At 37.4% G+C, this 18,137-nt stretch overlaps 1 protein-coding gene across 2 annotated transcripts in view; it reads right to left on the bottom strand.

The window, feature by feature from the left end:
• The window catches only part of LOC107722468 (FYVE, RhoGEF and PH domain-containing protein 4-like), a 45,742-nt gene that overhangs the window by 3,601 nt on the left and 24,004 nt on the right, over positions 1-18,137 (bottom strand). For both annotated transcript variants that reach the window (XM_016530824.1, XM_016530823.1), the window contains 14 exons: positions 15,934-16,074; positions 13,237-13,399; positions 9,015-9,426; positions 5,034-5,123; positions 4,741-4,886; positions 4,495-4,651; positions 3,659-3,797; positions 3,521-3,579; positions 3,142-3,288; positions 2,882-3,054; positions 2,736-2,766; positions 2,579-2,656; positions 1,873-2,007; positions 1,645-1,791 (listed from right to left, as the gene is read on the bottom strand). In XM_016530824.1, the coding sequence (XP_016386310.1) occupies positions 1,645-1,791; positions 1,873-2,007; positions 2,579-2,656; positions 2,736-2,766; positions 2,882-3,054; positions 3,142-3,288; positions 3,521-3,579; positions 3,659-3,797; positions 4,495-4,651; positions 4,741-4,886; positions 5,034-5,123; positions 9,015-9,426; positions 13,237-13,399; positions 15,934-16,074 (2,018 nt within the window). The remainder of the gene's footprint in view (positions 1-1,644; positions 1,792-1,872; positions 2,008-2,578; positions 2,657-2,735; positions 2,767-2,881; positions 3,055-3,141; positions 3,289-3,520; positions 3,580-3,658; positions 3,798-4,494; positions 4,652-4,740; positions 4,887-5,033; positions 5,124-9,014; positions 9,427-13,236; positions 13,400-15,933; positions 16,075-18,137) is intronic.

Below are 18,137 nucleotides of genomic sequence, written 5' to 3'. Positions count from 1 at the left end.
GAAAAAAGCACAAATGTCAGGACATGTCAAAACTTCTCCAGGGCCCAAAACACCCTCGGGCCCCAGAGGGTTAAACCGCTGTATGGTCTTGGCCACCGTGCTGCAGCTCAGTTTCAGGGTCTTGGCAATCTTCTTATAGCCTACGCCATCTTTATGTAGAGCAACAATTCTTTTTTTCAGATCCTCAGAGAGTTTTTTGCCATGAGGTGCCATGTTGAACTTCCAGTGAGCAGTATGAGAGAGTGAGAGCGATAACACCAAATTTAACACACCTGCTCCCCATTCACACCTGAGACCTTGTAACACTGAGTCACATGACACCGGGGAGAGAAAATGGCTAATTGGGCCCAATTTGGACATTTTCACTTAGGGGTGTACTCACTTTTGTGGCCAGCGGTTTAGACATTAATGGCTGTGTGTTGAGTTATTTTGAGGGGACAGCAAATTTACACTGTTATACAAGCTGTACACTCACTACTTTACATTGTAGCAAAGTGTCATTTCTTCAGTGTTGTCACATGAAAAGGTATAATAAAATATTTACAAAAATGTGGGGGTGTACTCACTTCTGTGAGATACTGTATATATGTGTGTGTGTGTGTGTGTGGTTTGAAGTATTAGCTAATGAATTATTATGGTTGTTTCATAGTTTAACTTATTTTTGTCTTATTATTTCATAGTTTAACTTATTTTTTTAACTTATAATTTGCTTAAATAAACATGGGGGAAAAAACTTTATGGACCTAATTATTGAAGTATTTGCTTGGAATGTATACTATATATATATTGTAAAATATATATTGAAGTATTTGTTAAATTGCTGATTTCAAAAATAGAAAAACTCATGTAATGACAGTCATCAACAATGTACAAAATAACAATGACAAATAAAAAATTCAAACTAAAGTGCAAAAAAACTGGATTCAATAAAAATAAGCCTTCATTTAATTTATGCAAAATTATTATTTTTTTTATTGTAATTTTGAGGTGAAATATGACTGACATTCACTGAAAGTGAATAAAACAAAAAGAAGGTCAAAGGAAAGGGTTCAGTTTTTCAGTATTTGTGATAAGCCAGCGCACTTCATCAAAAGTCAGTTTGCTTCAATGATGCACAAAGTGACAATTTAGAACAGGGAACAAGCAAAACTGATACTTCACAAATGTATTTTAAAAATTATTTCCATAATCTTTGTAGCTTTGCTCCCTCTTCTAAAGTGTTACCAAACCAGAACGTTAAAACATCAGGGTACCATTGGTAACACTTTATAATAAGCTTTATTGATAATATTAACATTATTGCATTACATGATGCTAAACAGATCATTAGTTCATGTAAATTAGTTAGAAATGAAACTTGAGTTTGTATTTTTTCATACATACTCATGAATGTACATCAACTGATCTGTTAAGCATTACTGAATGTTTGTTAATGACTGGTTACCGCAAGTTATTATAAAGTGTTACCGACCGATCTTACCGCTGCCGAATTCACCGCAACAGTTCGTGGACGTCGGATTTTCTTCCGTAACTGTATATATATAAAGGTTATATGATGTCCTTTTTTTCTGACAGTACAGTGTGTGGTCATTGATACATTAAGGAATGCAGCTCTGACCCCAGGTCACATGATCCTGAACTCACCTCTAGAATGCCCTTCTTCTTGCCCTCCCTCTCCTCACTGTCTATATGGCCTGTCAGAATGGAGTTACAGTCTTTGCACACCTTGTTCATCCTATTCCCATCATATTCCAGTGGGGCTTTGTAGTCTGAGCACTTCCCGCAGACCACCTGAATGATATAGACATTTCAGCACATGACAAGCATTTTGAAATTGTGAAAACAGAATGTTTTTGGTTTGCTGCTGCTTACGTATCCACAGGCCCGACAGTGATGTCTCCTGCGCATTAAGGCATTAAAGGCCTCTTTGCACCTCATGCACATGGTCACCTCATTGTCTCGAATCCAGCGAGGAGCTCTTTTACCCAGTTCTGATATCTTGAGATCCTACACAGAAATATAGACATGTGTAAACAATAAAAACAAACAAATCTGGACTACTATGACTCTATAGTCCTGCATTATGTGCACACATAAGAACATATGCACAAAACATGAACCTCGGACTTACACAATAAGATTTAAACATCAAATTAAACTAGCATTACCATTCATGCAGTACTTATTTATAGAATTGAGACATGATACAATGGCTAAATTAATATAAATCATTTTAAAAACTAATAAATAATAGTTTTTAAAAGCTGAAAAATTAGGTTAAGTTTGCATGAAATAAAAAAAATCACCTCACATATTTTCTGTCTTACCATTTCATCTTTTATTAATTTAAATAATATTAATTTAATTATTAATGTGAATAATTTAAATAACAAAAAAAAATTTCATTTAATTGTTTATTTAAATCATATTTAAATAATTCAATATTGTATTAATTTAAATAATTTTTATTTAATTATTAATTTAAATAATTAAAAATGTGTCATTTAATTGTTCATTTAAATAATTCAACATTCTAAATATGCTCTTCTATAACACTTCTAAGAAGACACACACTGACCGTTACTTCTACATCTTTGAATGCTGACTTAAAGGTCTCATTTTTCTGGAGATAGATGTGTATCGTTTCCTGGAACGCCTAAAACACAAATGAAGACATTTTAAAAATGGACTTCCAATGACTTGATTATTAATCAACATTGATATTACATTTTTACCTTTATCCAGCTTTCTTTATCCTGTTCAGAGCTGTAATAAGGCAACAGTTAAAACCATTTACCCTAAGACAACCATTAAAAACACCCACTATTGAAGAATACACAGTATGCACTATGAACGCAAGCACAGTTGTTCCTGTCTGTACCTGGCCTGCAGCTCCAGTGTCCGTTCCTTTCCAGAAACCTGAAAGGTGTGAGGATAATCATCATTGTACGTCTCCGTCACCGTCATGCCATCAATGCCGATACGTGTGCGAACCGTAAACTTCTGTCCCACCAAGCTGAACTTTGGAACGCAGTACAGCAGCATGTTGTTGAACTGTGGGTAAAGTTCATAGAGATTTATAATAATACATTGACAAATGCTACTATAATCAGAACTCATCAATGGCCAGCATGGACTTACTAGGAAGAGATATCTGTCCATGGCTGAAGTGTTTCTTGCTGCCAGCTTCAGAATATGACCCTCTTTTATTAACTCATTCGAAGGGTTCACAATGTTCTCTTCCTCCCCCAGCATCTCATAAATCTCCAGCAATTTCTTAAGGTTTTCCTAAGAGACAGAAGACAGTATAACGAGAAAGAGCACAAAACAATCTTGAATATACTGTAGGTTTCAAGAGAAAAGCACTTAATAATACGTCATTTTAGCCTGACAAACATTTCTGACATTTTTGGAAGATGTTATTCAAATGAGAGTCAGTTATTACGTGACTGACTCTTTGAAAAAGGATTGTTAAACGTAATCTAGAAATTCATTTGTACAGCAGATAAAGAACACTCACTGTTTTCCTAATGGCAGTGTTGGAATGAGTGGCAGCCATGGCAATGATCTCTAAAGACTCTGCAGAGACAAATATTTCACATTTCGAAAAGGTCATGTTTGACATCTGGTTTAGGAATCTGCTCACTCCTGAACTCACTTTCAGCATCCCGCCGGTCTATGTGATCCTGAGGAAGTTTCTTCAGATAGTCTTTGAGCAGCATCTCGTATCGTGGCACTCTCTGAACGGGCTCCAACATGTGGTGCTGCAGTGTCAGACTTCCACACACTTCTTGACTCTGAACACACAAACACAGACACGTCAATCTACAAACACTAAAGGCGGCAAAAACAAACAGACACTGTATATCAACAAAGAGTAAAGATAGTCAGGCTGATTAAATCAGCCCTAATTTGGCTATTTTTTTCCATTATATCAGTACTAAAATCTACCAACATCCTTATTAACCGTAAGTTCTGTGAAAAGCATTAGCTTTGTTGTTTTGCTAATACTTCAAAATGAACCTGTGAATGTCTGTGGGTGAGCACGTCTTCGCCATTCAAAATCAAAGTGCACTTTTTCATTATATAATGCTGTCTTATTGCTCTTCTTCCTAGTAAGTGCATTTTTAAAAAATGTTTTCCCGATGAATACTGGACTCCTGCTCAAAGTTAAAAGTTAATATAACGACATCTACAAAAAAACAACAACAATAAGCTCGTGAAGCTGTTGTCGTTCCATCCTGACGGATGACAGCTGTGACAGCTAAGTGGAATCCCGGAAAATAAACCGTGAAACTTTGACCAATGAGAGAACGGTTTACTCGTGCGTGACTTGTATGAACAAATTTGGTCCGTTTAGAAACATTGCCGTGTGAAAGCGAACCGCACCAAGAATAAAAAGCAACATTGTAATAATTTTAATCCCTGTTTCGGAAGAAAGCAATGGATCTACAGGTGTGAAAGCGCCGTAAGACTATACACATCAATGTTCACCTGGATTTCCAGAATGATGGCTTTAAATGGAGGCGATCGGTCCGTCCATTGCTTCAGCAGATCCATGGCATGATCAAAGTTCCTCACATATTCAGCGTACATCTTCAGAAAGGGAGTGAGTTTCTGTAGGATGTCCCCAATGCGAGGTGTCGACGTCCTTGAGGAAAAGTCTCAGAGCAATAAGACCATATTCCTACCGATTAAACCAAACACAATGTCTGAGAAGAGAGAGTGTGAACGTCTTACCATTCTCCCATGCGTTGTTCCAGGTCAGGCAGAAGGAACTGGCTGTGGAAGGTATTAATGGAAGAGATGTTGGAAAATATGTTTTTCACCACATCCATGGGGAACGCGTCTTTTCTTGCTTCTTCTAACAGCTTGGCATAAAACACCTGCATGGCCAGAGTTAGATGATGTATGGTCTGTGTGCATACTACTATATTTAACATACTCAGGGCCTTGCAAGAGTTTGGTCAGTCTTTGAAAAAGCAAAAAAAAAAAAAAAAAATGCTTTCATGAAAAACAATATGAGCCCTTACCTTATCTAATAAGTTGAGTCGTGTAACATAAGCCTTCTCTGTCTGCAGAAGTTCGTTTGCTATCTTGTAGAGCTTCTGCTCATTAGTTTCCTAAATAAAAGAAGTTCAATTTTAACATAAATACATAAACACAAATCGACATCATTTTTTACATATTTGCTTCATGCAAATGTTGGTTTTTAAAGATCTTTGATGGTGAATAATGTCATATTTAACACCAAAAAAAAACAAAAAAAAAAACATTGTACATAAAATATTTATGACAATTTTTTTTAAAAACAAACAGTATAAAAGCATTACTACAAATACTCATTTACATACTTTACCATTTAAATATAAAAGAAATAATTATACAATGATATGAAAATAATAAATAATATAAATAACAAATAATAAATACAAAATAATGCCACAATTACAAAAATATTAATAGTCTTTTAGCAAAATATAATTTTTTCCTTTTTATTTTTAGGGTGGAATATGACCTCTATTCACTCTTTAAAATGAAAAGCGGTCCAAGTTCATATTTTACTTTACCTTTGCCAGCTCTTCTTGAGACACTATAAATAATTCAGATTGTCTAAAGTTCTGAGCTTTGGGCTCGCTATAACTTAAATTATACAACACATTTTTGTTGAGTTTGCTGAGAGAGAACTATAACACTGCAGATGTGTCTTTGGTGGGAGATCCAGCTCAGCTCAGGGCTGAAGGGAAACAGAGCTCTGAACGTAAGGGTCAAGGGCAAAGCCAATTCAGAGGTTGTCTATCACACCCATACACAAGTGAACATCCACTGGCATACACTCGCTGTACACGCTGAGGTCTGTTAAAGCAACTTCCTGATGTACACTGCCCACAAACAGTACTGCTATCTGCCTGTCAGCACTTTAAAGACACATCTTCTTATCAGAGCTCACATAAATAACCTTTGAACTATTTCAGATACCCTCCACCACTTAGCTGATGAAAGAACCCAAGCTAACTTCCAATATGTCCAGCCTTTGGCACAGCTGACTGCAATTCTAAAGAAGCTCATTGTCGAAACTTACCTCAGAGGACAGGAAATGAAAGGATGGATAAGAGGAATCAAGTTAAGCCAATAAAAGAGGGACTGGTGTGGACAGAGGATTAAAGGTCTGTGTTTCTGAAGCTTCACGCATGGTCACATTCACAGAAAATCTGGTCTTTTATAATTTATATTCAATGTAAATAATTAAAACTATAAAATAACACAAATGTATGTAAATTATATAGTGACCAAAAAATGTTAACCAAATAATATTATTAATGATAAAATAAATAATTAAAAACAATAAAATAATCTAATAAACATTTTAATTAATCTTAAAATGAATAAAACTATGATATAACACAAATGGAAGTAAGTGAATTACTGTATGTAGTGGCCAAAAATTTTATATAATACATTTAAAAATACGAATATTAATTTAAATATATTATTAATAATGATCAAATGAGTATGTAAAACAATTAAATATCCTAAATCAAAATTTCAAAATGCAATTATCATTAAAATAATTAAAGCTATGAAATAATTCCACTTCTATTACATCCACCTGTGTTATGTATTGGCCAAAAATGTTAAACAAATAATAATAATAATAATAATAATAATAACAACAACAACAACAACTACAAAATAACACAAATGGAAGCAAGCATATTATGTAGTGACCAAAAATGGTTTAAAAAATAATATGAATAATAATAAAATAAATAATTAAAAACTAGAAACATTATAATTAATATTCAAATATTTAAAACTAGAATACAAATGGAAGTATGGGAACTATTATTAAGTAACCAAAAATGTAAAAACAAACAAAAAAGCAAAACAAACTGAAACTGTCTTGTACGGTATTTGAACTTCAGGAGGTGCATGCCAGGATGCTTTTTAAGTGCCACTGAGAGAGCCATTGAAAGAGTTCCAAAACAAATTATTTAAAGCTGCAGTCCGTAACGTTTTTTGTGTTCAAAATTTACAAAATTTATATAATAAGCGAGTACACCATGAATCCATTTTCCAAACCATGTTTTTGGCTTGTCCTGAATCACTACGGTACACCTATAATAAGTGTTATTAGGGATGGGCATTCCAAGCAAAAATAATATTAGAAAATCGCAGGGTATTATTCGAAAATCGCACCCCTCCCCCGCATGCACGCACAAACACCCATAACCTGAGAGAGAGGGAGAGAGACGGGATTCACACTTTCAATCTGTATGATAAACTGTTTAATTCAGAAGATAGGCTACCTTAACGCAAGCCATATAATGATTGTAACGTGCTGAAACATATTAATATAATAAACACAACCGAATGACGGCACTTATTAACATAACAGTCCGTCGATTAGCATAAATGAACTGCTCATAAGGCTAGGACATTTCCATTTCAAAAAATAGAACCCCTAATGGAAATAGATACGAAATGGGAGGAAAAATATACTTCAATATTTTCTGTCGCAATTATATCGTTGGGTAATCATACTGTATATAAACTACGGGCATCAGGGAGCCGTTATTAATATGCGGGGCATTTAAATCGCTTTTGAACGCATGCTTTTTTACTTTCACTTTCGAGATTCGCGATCACACGTACGTACAGAGCAGCACTCGGCAGTACTTACCACACATTTTACAAGATTAGATGTTTGTCAGTGGTGCTCAGGATCTGCAAATCATTCGCCATCATCCTATCAGTCATCTCTCCTTACTCTGTTTTTGTGGTAAGTGAAATGTTATGCACTGTAATGTAACAGGCTACCGTTGTACCATGTCCCTTTAGTGGCTCCGTAGAACGCGTTATTTGTTTACCACGCCTTTCTGAATACGGATTCAGCCACATCTCTAACCCAGTCGGGGGTGTTTGTGGTCCGCACAGAACTCTTATTTGACATCGTCCCAAGTTACTGTAACTGTTATATGCTACGCAAGTCTTTTTTTTTATGCCACGCAAGTCTACAGTGTGCGGATGAGACAATGTGTTCTCCTATTGTCTTTGACAGCAGCTTTTAGGTGCGTTATTGGCAACGCCACCCTCTGCTTACATGAACACCACCGCATCAGCACGGAAAACATGGGGAGACAATAATCGCACAACCTATTCGATATTCTATAATTAAATCAACTAATCGAATATTCGAAAATCGTGACACATCCCTAATTTGGACTATTTTAGACTGGTTCGGGTAGGTACCGCTGCGGAGTAGCCCAGTACCTGCGTGATTCGTCATAGACATAAACAGAGAGAAGTAGCTCCGGCTACAATGTTCTTCCGCAAGATGAACGCAGTTCTGTTTATTAACCGCTAGAGCGGCAAAAGTTACGGACTGCAACTTTAATCTGTTTACCAATTTATTGACTACATGACTAAGCATTTAAACACAAGATTTTAGGTTTTTAAAACGATAACATACACTTCAGTCAAGCACGTCCAAAGTATTGATTGTAAACATCAGAGACGATATCTTATAGTGGAAGAATGCCATTAAACAGAATTCATTTTGGTAATATATAGCAGCTGTTTTTAAAAAGCAATAATGCACTCAAAGCTGTGCTGTATTGTGGCCCTTTAGCCGTGACTATACTAACAATATAGAAAGGCCTTGATTGCGTAAGTGTACCATAATGACAGATTTTGTCATCAGGTCTACTTGACCCACATCTACAAGATTTAAAAAACAAAACAAAAAAACAAAACTAGAAGCATTAATCCATCTGCAATGTTTTCTTCAGAGGAAATGAAGGCCTGGCCTGTAAGACTAATGTGAACGTCAGCATGTAAATCTGGCGGATGAGACAGCACATTGCTCAGCCGGGCCCGAGGTGTCAAATAACTGTGTGACAGTGTCACTACTGACTCCATAAACACACTCACACTCACACGGACAGACAAAATCTGAGCGGATCAGACAAAATACTCCTCACCAATCCTCTCAGATACCAAAACCATCTTACCTTCTGCTCTGGGATGCTGTTCATCACAACGTCACGCTGCTCCGGCGCTTTCCTCTCCTCCTCTTTGGCCCGTTCTATGTGAGCGTGAGGTGGATCTACACAGTCTTCGTCCATAATTTCCCTCTTAGCCACATCGCCGGCATCTCCGTTCAGCAGTCCCTGCCTGTCTGTCCTCACGACCGGAACCATGTCGTGCGTAATTCCGTCCATATCCCGATTCCTGCCCTGTTCTCTTTTCTTTTGGGCTAGAACCCCATTGTGGGGTTTGAGAGCATGGCGTGGGCTGTTCGCAGGAGAGCCGGAGTCTGTGGGCTGCTCCGTCTGTCTCTGGTAGTTTTTGTGAGCCGGGCTGCAGTTAGGAGATATGCTGACCTGCTTCAGAGGAGTGCCCTCCCTCCGACTGTCTGTGTGACTGTTGAGAGAGAGAGAAAGCAGAGGAAGGTCACCTTCTTTAGAGTCCGAGAACTCCAAAAGACAACTAACTTTTACAGTTGGCGAACAGAAAGAGAAAGATGTGTTGTTTGTGAGAATGTGATGGCATTAAAAGAAGTGTTGAACAAACTTCCTCTGTCTTGTGGGGCAGCGATGTGTGCGTCTGCAGGGGACGTGTGAATGAGCGGGTCATGGGAGGAGTGGAGGAAAAGAGGATAGGAGGAGGATGGGAGGAACAGAGAGTGTGAGGAGAGGTAGAACGCGGCTGCAGAGTGTCCCGTGAGACACGGCTGCCCTACTTCAGAACACATGCCAACATGCAAGAACACACATTTACACACTCAAGAGAGCGAGACGGTCTTTCTCTTTTGAACAAAATGCTTTCAGGAACAGTGGGAGCAAACTATAAATTATGTAAGAGATCATGTACAGTGCACCCAGACAGTCTGGTTTTGTGATGATGACAGGATGACTGGACAGGATCCCAGTTATTACACGGCTGCTTAATAAATAAATAAATAAATAAATAAATAAATAAATGGACATGAAATATTGATTTGAGTTGAAATTATTACTATAAGACCAGCTCTATCAATTTGAGCTGCTTTGACAAGAAAAATATTTTAAGTTTTATGCACAAATACAACATTTAATTTTATTAATCTATTAGTAAATGTCAAAATTAACATTAAGAATAAGAAATGCTTTAGAATTATTTGAATTGTTAGTTCATGGTAACTAAGGTTGACAAATGTAAAATTATTGCAAAGTGTTACCAAGCAATTAATATAATTTGAAAGCTGAGACTTTGTTCCTTAAAAAAATATCATAAAACAAGTTTTTTTTCTCTTAGAATCGAATCTCCGCAAATGCTTCATTGCAACTCAAAATGAGTGGGTCACTTATAGTGATGGTTCAATCAGAATCAAGTATTCCAGAGCGCCGTGTAATAAGAATACTTTTTTGACTGATGAACGATAAATAACAGAGATGCACAATATAGAATCATCAATATAAAATCCCAATATTTAATATTTTATACCATATATATCAATATTTTTTTTATATCATATCATAACTGATATGATATGATATTTTGAGTTTATCCATTAAAAAAATGTGTTCAATTCTAAAGCCCAATTTAAGCTTATTTTTGTTTCTGTATAAGCATTTTACAAGTAAAATCAGGCATTAGAATATTACAATGTACAATAGAGAAGATGAATAATTGTTTAGCTTAAAATATGGTATAGAAAAAAATAGGGGGGAAAAAAAAGTCTTGATAACATTAGTTTCTTATCCAGACCAATACTGATATAAAAAATGATAATGTTGGCAATATGGTCACTGATATATTGTGCATCCCTAATAATCATCAAAACTCCATTTAAGCAAACTGTAAAAACATGATCCATTCATAACTTCACATAAGCGTGCATAAACCGAACAAAATTAAGCCACAATATAAGGCTTTGTGGTTCATGCACACGCACACGCACACAAACACACACACACACACACAGATATCCTGCACCTCCAGCTGTTTCCCTGTCTACGGCCCACCTGCCCTCTAGATCAGATAGCATTTCCTGTGAGATAGAGAATGGAGATGTGGATCTGAGGGTACGGAGCACTACAGTGAACACTCCAGATTACAGACAGCTATTAATACACCGTTGAGCTCTGGACTGCTGAGATGTGCTATCTAATATTTTGTTCAGTGCATGACTCAAAACTTTTCAAATCTGTCCCATGCAAAGAACAAAAGCTAAGTCTTTGTAATCTGGTATGATGAAACCTAGTTACAAACAAGGTATTTCAGGAAAACAAAATTAAGCTATCAAATGAAGCCACACAAGCATGGCAGTATGGATTTCATAGTTTTTTTCCCATGAGGTTGTAAACCAACCACATGCAGTTGTCTGAGGTCACGGCTCTTGGGTCAGCATTCATAAGTACGTCTTGGCCTAGGCCAGACAGCTGCAGGAGTTATCAGACCCCGGTTTACTCGTCAATCAACTCGTGCACTCTTACTTTGCTCCAGAGCTTACAGGATGAATTCCTGCACAGATTCTGACCCACACACAACACAATGGCACTAGACCGGCAGGCAAAACAGGATAAGGGCTTGCAGGGATTTATTTGTGAGGAACTGGGGTTAATGGTCAGTCCATTTTGTTACTGTGGCCATATGGTTTCATATGACCTGACTACACCGATGCTGAGCTAGACTTATAGCAGATGAAAGGAGTGAATTTTATGCAGTAAACCAATGCTTCACTCTGAATTCATCATGGTTAAGGGGCGTTTGTAGTGTTTAAACCCATGTAACCATGGTAAAAACAGTAATGCACTTCCTCAAGTGGCTTATTTCATAAAACAGCAGCAAAAGCAATGTGATAGAAGACACCAATGTTTAATAAATAACTAAATGCATTAACAAAAATCACAAAAAATTAAATTCTTTTGCCAAAAATATAGTATATTGCGAATTTCATGTTACTTGATGAGACTTTCACAATTGTTCTGTTACAACGCCTCAAATTTCGAAAGCACTGTATGCTTTAAAAACATGAGCTATGAGTTTATGTGCTTGACAAATTAGACATATTTAGCAACTTTTTAAACCATTCAATGATTTCAAAATTCATGTTTGAGGTATGACAGTGTGTAATTTATGTTGTAGAACAAAATGTGAAAGTCTCTTCCAATAATGTGAACCACAGATCTTATTTTACTCTTAAAAACCCATTAGAAATTCCAGAGGGAGCCCATGGTGAATTAGCCTTCCGGGTCGGCCTACAAATGACTAAACAGCTCTATTGGCTGCAGTAAAACATAAGGCATGAGCCATTATAAAGTATAAATCATTGCACTTTGTTGAATAACACCAGCTTTAAGCACTTTCAAATTAGTTGTGCACGAAGTAACAGTGAAGAATAGATGGCTAGACATAAATTGATAAATCAATCTTACCTCCAGTGTTGAAGTTTTATCACACACAACAGCAAATGTCTCATACAATACCAGTTCTTGAGAAACACTTAACAGAACGTTAGAGTAAAAACTAGCTTCTTCTTTTTTATATTCTTGTGCAATGTCAGTGCAGACATTCCTTTACAGTAATTTAATCACGTTACACATCTGACTCTGATTTCACAGCATTTCTCTCTATATCGCACAAACATAATTTTTTAAAAGAAATTAATACTTTTATTCAGCAAAGATGCATTAAATTGATCAAAAGTGACAGTAAGGAAATGTATAATGTTACAAGAGTTTTCTACTTCATATATGCAGTTCTTTTGATTCTAAATTTTCTATTCATCAAAGAATGCTGACAAAATGTATCATGGTTTCCACCAAAATATTAAGAAGAAAAACTGTGTGAGCGTCAAATCAGCATATTAGAATGATTTTTGAAGGATCATGCGACACTGACGACTGGAGTAATGATGCTGAAAATTCAGCTTTGTCATCACAGGGATAAATTATTTTTTAAATATATAAAAACAGTTACTATAATTTTGCAATAATATTTCATAATATTACTGTTTTTACTGTATTTTTGATTAAATAAATGCATCCTTGGTGAGACGTCTTTTTTAAAAACATCTAAAAAAAATCGTATTGACCCACACTTTTGAAGGGTAGTGTACTAACGTGAAAACACTTTCAAAGTATACTTTTGCAAAAGCAAAACAAGATCAATGAACTTATGTTAGAGAATGTCAGCATCTACAAATCCATGAACAGAGGAAAGAGAGGTAGATATTGATCGCAAGTTTACCGGTTCTCCTCAAAGCGACTGATGAGGTTGGACACTAGGCCCTTCCCTATTGCTCCTCCTACTCCTCCTCCATCCATGTTGGGACTGATGGGTGACGTTCCAGCAGCCAGAGGAAAGGAGACTTCCGTCACCGGACTCTGAAGGTGTGCTGGCTTAGGAGGCACTGCGGGAAAAGTCACAAAGAGGACAAAGATTATGTTTGCATGCTAATGTAACAAAGCCGATATTTACTGTACACAATCCAAGAAAATCATTGCACGACCAGCGTGAGTGGAATCAGGTTCCACAATCGCCATTGTTAATGGGATAGTTCACCCAAAAATGAAAATTCTGTCGCTAATTACTCACCCTCATGTTGTTCCAAACCCATTAAGACCTTTATTAATCTTCAGAGCACAAATTAAGATATTTCTGATGAAATCCAAGAGCTGTCTGACCCTCCATACACAGCAGGGGAACTACCACGCTTTCCATCACTTGTTTCTCATGCGATACTTCAAAATGCGCATTAAATTAGGGTGATGGAAACATAGCTATTGTCACGTTCGCTACAGTGCCATGACACATGCATGTGCATTCCTCTACTTGCAAACAAGGCGTAGCCACTGATGCCACATGGACTATTTTAAAAATGTTTCTGGGCCTGGGAACATTTCAGTTGCATTGCTGTCTATGGAGGGTCAGTAAGCTCTCGGATTTCATCAAAAATATCTTAATTTGTGTTCCGAAGATGAACGAAGGTTTTACAGGTTTGGAACGACATAAGGGTGTGTAATTAATGACAGAATTTTCATTTCTGGGTGAACTATCCCTTTAAGTGTCTTGCTTAAGGGCAAACCCGCCCTGAGCTTTCACTGCACCTCTAACCGCATGTAAGGAAGTGTAAAACAAAGTGCCCAAATAGAACATATATGTGGGAAAACCCCTAATAGTGAAGTTATTTTAAGGAAGCACTTAGTTTATTGCAGGGAGGGCCACTGTCCTGCAGAGTTTCGCTCCAAGCCCAATGAAACACACCTGAATCAGCTAATCAAGGTCTTCAGACTCAATAGAAACTTCCAAGAAAGTGTGTTGGAGCTAAACTCCAAGAGAAGGCCCTCCAAGAGAAGGACTGGACGTCCATGGTTTAGTGCTATTATACTGGAAGTTGTAATCGTCACAAGGTGGCAGTGTAGCTTTAGTATGTTGTAATGGAACCTGATAATACCCTGCAAGATGAGATGAAGTGCATCTTGAAGCCAAAGAGTCTGTCTCTACCTGCGGAGAGCAAATCACAGCTAATCGAAGGGTGCTTTCACACCTATAGATCGATTGCTTTGTTCCGAAACAGGGATTAAAATTATTACAATGTTGCTTTTTATTCTTGGTGCGGTTCGCTTTCACACGGCAAAGTTTCTAAATGGACCAAATTTGCTAATACAAGTCACACGCGAGTAAACCGTTCTCTCATTGGTCAACATTTCACGGTTTATTTTCCGGGATTCCACTTAGCTGTCACAGCTGTCATCCGTCAGGATGGAACGACAACAGCTTTGCGGGCTTATTGTTGTTGTTTTTTTTTGTAGCTGTCCTAATATTAATTTACCATTTTGAGCAGGAGTCCAGGATTCATCAGGAAGCTCTAGAGTTCGTTTTCAATCGAGCCGAGACCACCTCGTTCAGGCGATCTCGGACCGATTGATTTGGCGCGGATCCGAGCGCGATTGCCGTGTTCACATATGCCCAAATGAACTGAGCTAAGGGGGAAAACGCGCCAGGTTCCGAAACAACGGGCCAGGTGTGAAAGCACCCTAAGTCTGATGGGGTGGAGATATTGCAGAGCTCACGGCTCCATCTAGTCTGTCCCAATATAAATAGTGGCCGCCCCTCTCATTTCATACATCTCTAATTCAGTAAGTGTGGTCTTTGAGGTTTATGTCAGTGGGCTTTTTGCCTTTAATTTTACATGAGAATACAGAGATACATAAAAAACGGTTCTATGTAGGAGGAACCCTGTTCCGGCTCAATGCCTATCTGTGAAGCATTTTGAAACCAACAATCATATATCTGCAGTCGATGTTCAGAATACTTTTCAGCAAATATGCAGAGCGATGACATCGTATAATTTTAGGGTCTGAAATGATAGAGCTGACCTTTTTTTAAAAAAAAAAAAAAGCAAAAGAACTTTACAAATGTTTAACTGTTACTCTTATCACTAGGAAATCATTCACACTTTTCAAACACGACAGACAATCTGCTTAGTGATCGAGCTCGGGTTCAAGGATGCTCTGAGGGTGCCGTACTTATTACAGCAGTGTTTTTCAGCATTAATCAGTAGCCATGCTGGTTTGAATCCGGTTAACGGTAACGTTCAGTGTTCAGGGCCTGTTGTAAAGGGAAAGACATGTTTGTGTGTAAAATAAGGTTCTAGAAAGAGGTTTAACAATGATGCCATAAAACCATTTTGGGATTCTCCAAAGTGAACAGTTCTTAAAAGAACCATTTATTTCTTAGTGTGAAGAAAACTGTAATAATCTAACCAACCTTTTTTTCCACTATAAGGAACCTTTTGTGCAATGGGAAGGTTCCAGGGATATTAAAAGGTTCTTCATGGAACCATAGATGCCATAAAGACCACCATAGACAGTTTAGCATGTACTTCTGTGGAATTATGGAAGGAGTTATGTGTGCGTGCATATTGTGCACATATCTCCATACCTTGTGGTTTGGGATGCAGTGGTGGCCGTCGACCTGAAACTCTTCCATTTACTCCAGTAAGGCTCTTATTGCTGAATCTGCATCCACGACTCAACTTCTCATTGTGACGACCTTGCTCATCAGGACTGTGGCTACCAACGGCTGCAGAGGAGAAAAGAAGGATGGGAATAAAGCGGTTTCAAAAGCAGTTCGTTTTATCTAATTGCTTGGAAGCCATACTGTGTGCAAACTTCAGTTGAGTAGCGAGAACATGCAATACTAACAGTGTTCTGGTAAATACACTCTCTGTGCAGAAGTGAAATGAAAGAGGTCTGTTTTTTGTGCTCCTGATATCATTCAGGGTTGGTATAAAAGTGGCCTTGAAACTCAAAGTGACTTAAACTTGAAACAAAGACTAAAAATAACCACAAGTTCCTCTGAGTCAATTACGAAACAAAGAGTGTCAGATTGTTTGGATGATCAATATTCAAATTATGAGGAAGCTTTTTTGTTCGCCTCAACCAAGAAATGTTTCCTGAAAAACAGCTTTGGCAAATACTGTAAGACATGCACGTATCTGTCGACAATGACTGCTGACCTTGAAAAGTTCAGATCTAAAAATGACACAGAACTGAATTTTTCATGTGCAACAAAGTGATCCGTCTTAGATGTGGAAAAAAAACTGCATGAAAATGATCTTGGTTCCCACGTTGAATAAGAAAAACTTTCCAAAACAACAAGAACAAAATATCAGTAGGCTATTTTTACTGCAAAATTGTGATAAAATCTGCTCTCATAAGTAGGGGTGGGACAATAAATCGATCTGCCGATTTATAGCGATATTTCCGGCCGCGAGACGTTATCGATACTCTGGCACACAATTTTTTTAAACATACAAAAGATCGAAATTCATACCTACACTGTGGCTGTTTACCACTTTGGCTTACCGGAGCGGCAGTACCTCCAGACAGGCGCTTCCCAGATTGCGGATGGTCAGATGAACGGAAATTGTAATTCCCAGCGAAGAAGAAATACGAGCGTAATGGTAGACCAACAACAAATCAGAGATGCACCAGCGTCTAATGTATATGGTGATGAGAACTAAAAAACTGCCCTGGAACAGCTATCAGCGTGGACTGTAGGCATCGATCACGTTATTATTGCAGAGTGCATATTGAGTCCGTGAGTAGCCTAACCTCTCAGCTCGGAGCGCAGTGAGTGAGAGAGAGCGGCGCCAGTGTAGTGCCGAAATTTGCACCCTGCCAGATTATGCACCCCCTAGTATTGGTAGGTTTCGGAGTAGGTGTGAGGGAGGGGTTAGGATTAGGGGTGGGGTTGGGATTAGGCAATCAGGTAGCGACTTCAACGAGGGGGTGCATAATCTGGCAGGGGTGCAGAATTCGGCACAACACCGGTGTTACGAGATTTTTGGTTTCAGTGGGCGGAGCATACATGAATATTCATGAGTTTCCCTGACATGCGCGTGGAACCAGGTGGAACTGAGAATTTCAGTTCACGCTCCTTGTATCTCAGCAGATTTAATGGAATATTTTAAAAAAGGTAAATATATTTATAGCGTTGCACAAACCTATGCCTAAACTACAATTGTTCATCATTTTGTAACAGTTTATAATGTTTTTGTGCAGTCGTCACTGACTGAATGATTGCAGACATTCAGCACACTCAAGCTAGTTGTATAAATGACTTTGATTTCAATTCGTTGTGCTGTATCTTGCAATGCTTTAAAACTATGTCTGTTGTTAGTTGGTATCATTTGAGTACAACAGCTATTTGTGGACTAATCGTTTTTCATCTATGCTGGTGTGATTGTTCTTAAACTGTTAGGCTTAGGCCATATTTACAAAATGAATAGGAATATAAAGACCCCACACACAAGCATGAAGTGTTCCTTTAATAAGTACAATTTTGGATTAAACTAAATTGTATGGACACAAGTTTAAAAAGTAGCCTATATTTGGTACACTGTAAATGAGAAAACAAATACTTCACTGCATTTTATGAAATGTATATATTTAGATAATATTTCAGATAAAAAAAATATTTTATTAACAAATGTTTAAAGGTGTGCTTGTTTTGATATGATATATGCAATACTGTTCTAAGGATTTGTATTAGTAAGGTTCTTTGTTCATGTCACCAACTGCATCAATTAAAAATATTAAAAAACATTAATATTGTGGAATAATTTTACAATTTAAAATAAA

The sequence above is a fragment of the Sinocyclocheilus rhinocerous genome, unplaced genomic scaffold (genome assembly GCF_001515625.1).
Source record: "Sinocyclocheilus rhinocerous isolate Xijiao unplaced genomic scaffold, SAMN03320098_v1.1 scaffold604, whole genome shotgun sequence".
NCBI classification, from domain to species: domain Eukaryota; kingdom Metazoa; phylum Chordata; class Actinopteri; order Cypriniformes; family Cyprinidae; genus Sinocyclocheilus; species Sinocyclocheilus rhinocerous.
Note: the sequence above shows the minus strand (reverse complement) of the source record. Positions and strands in the feature narration are given on the sequence as shown.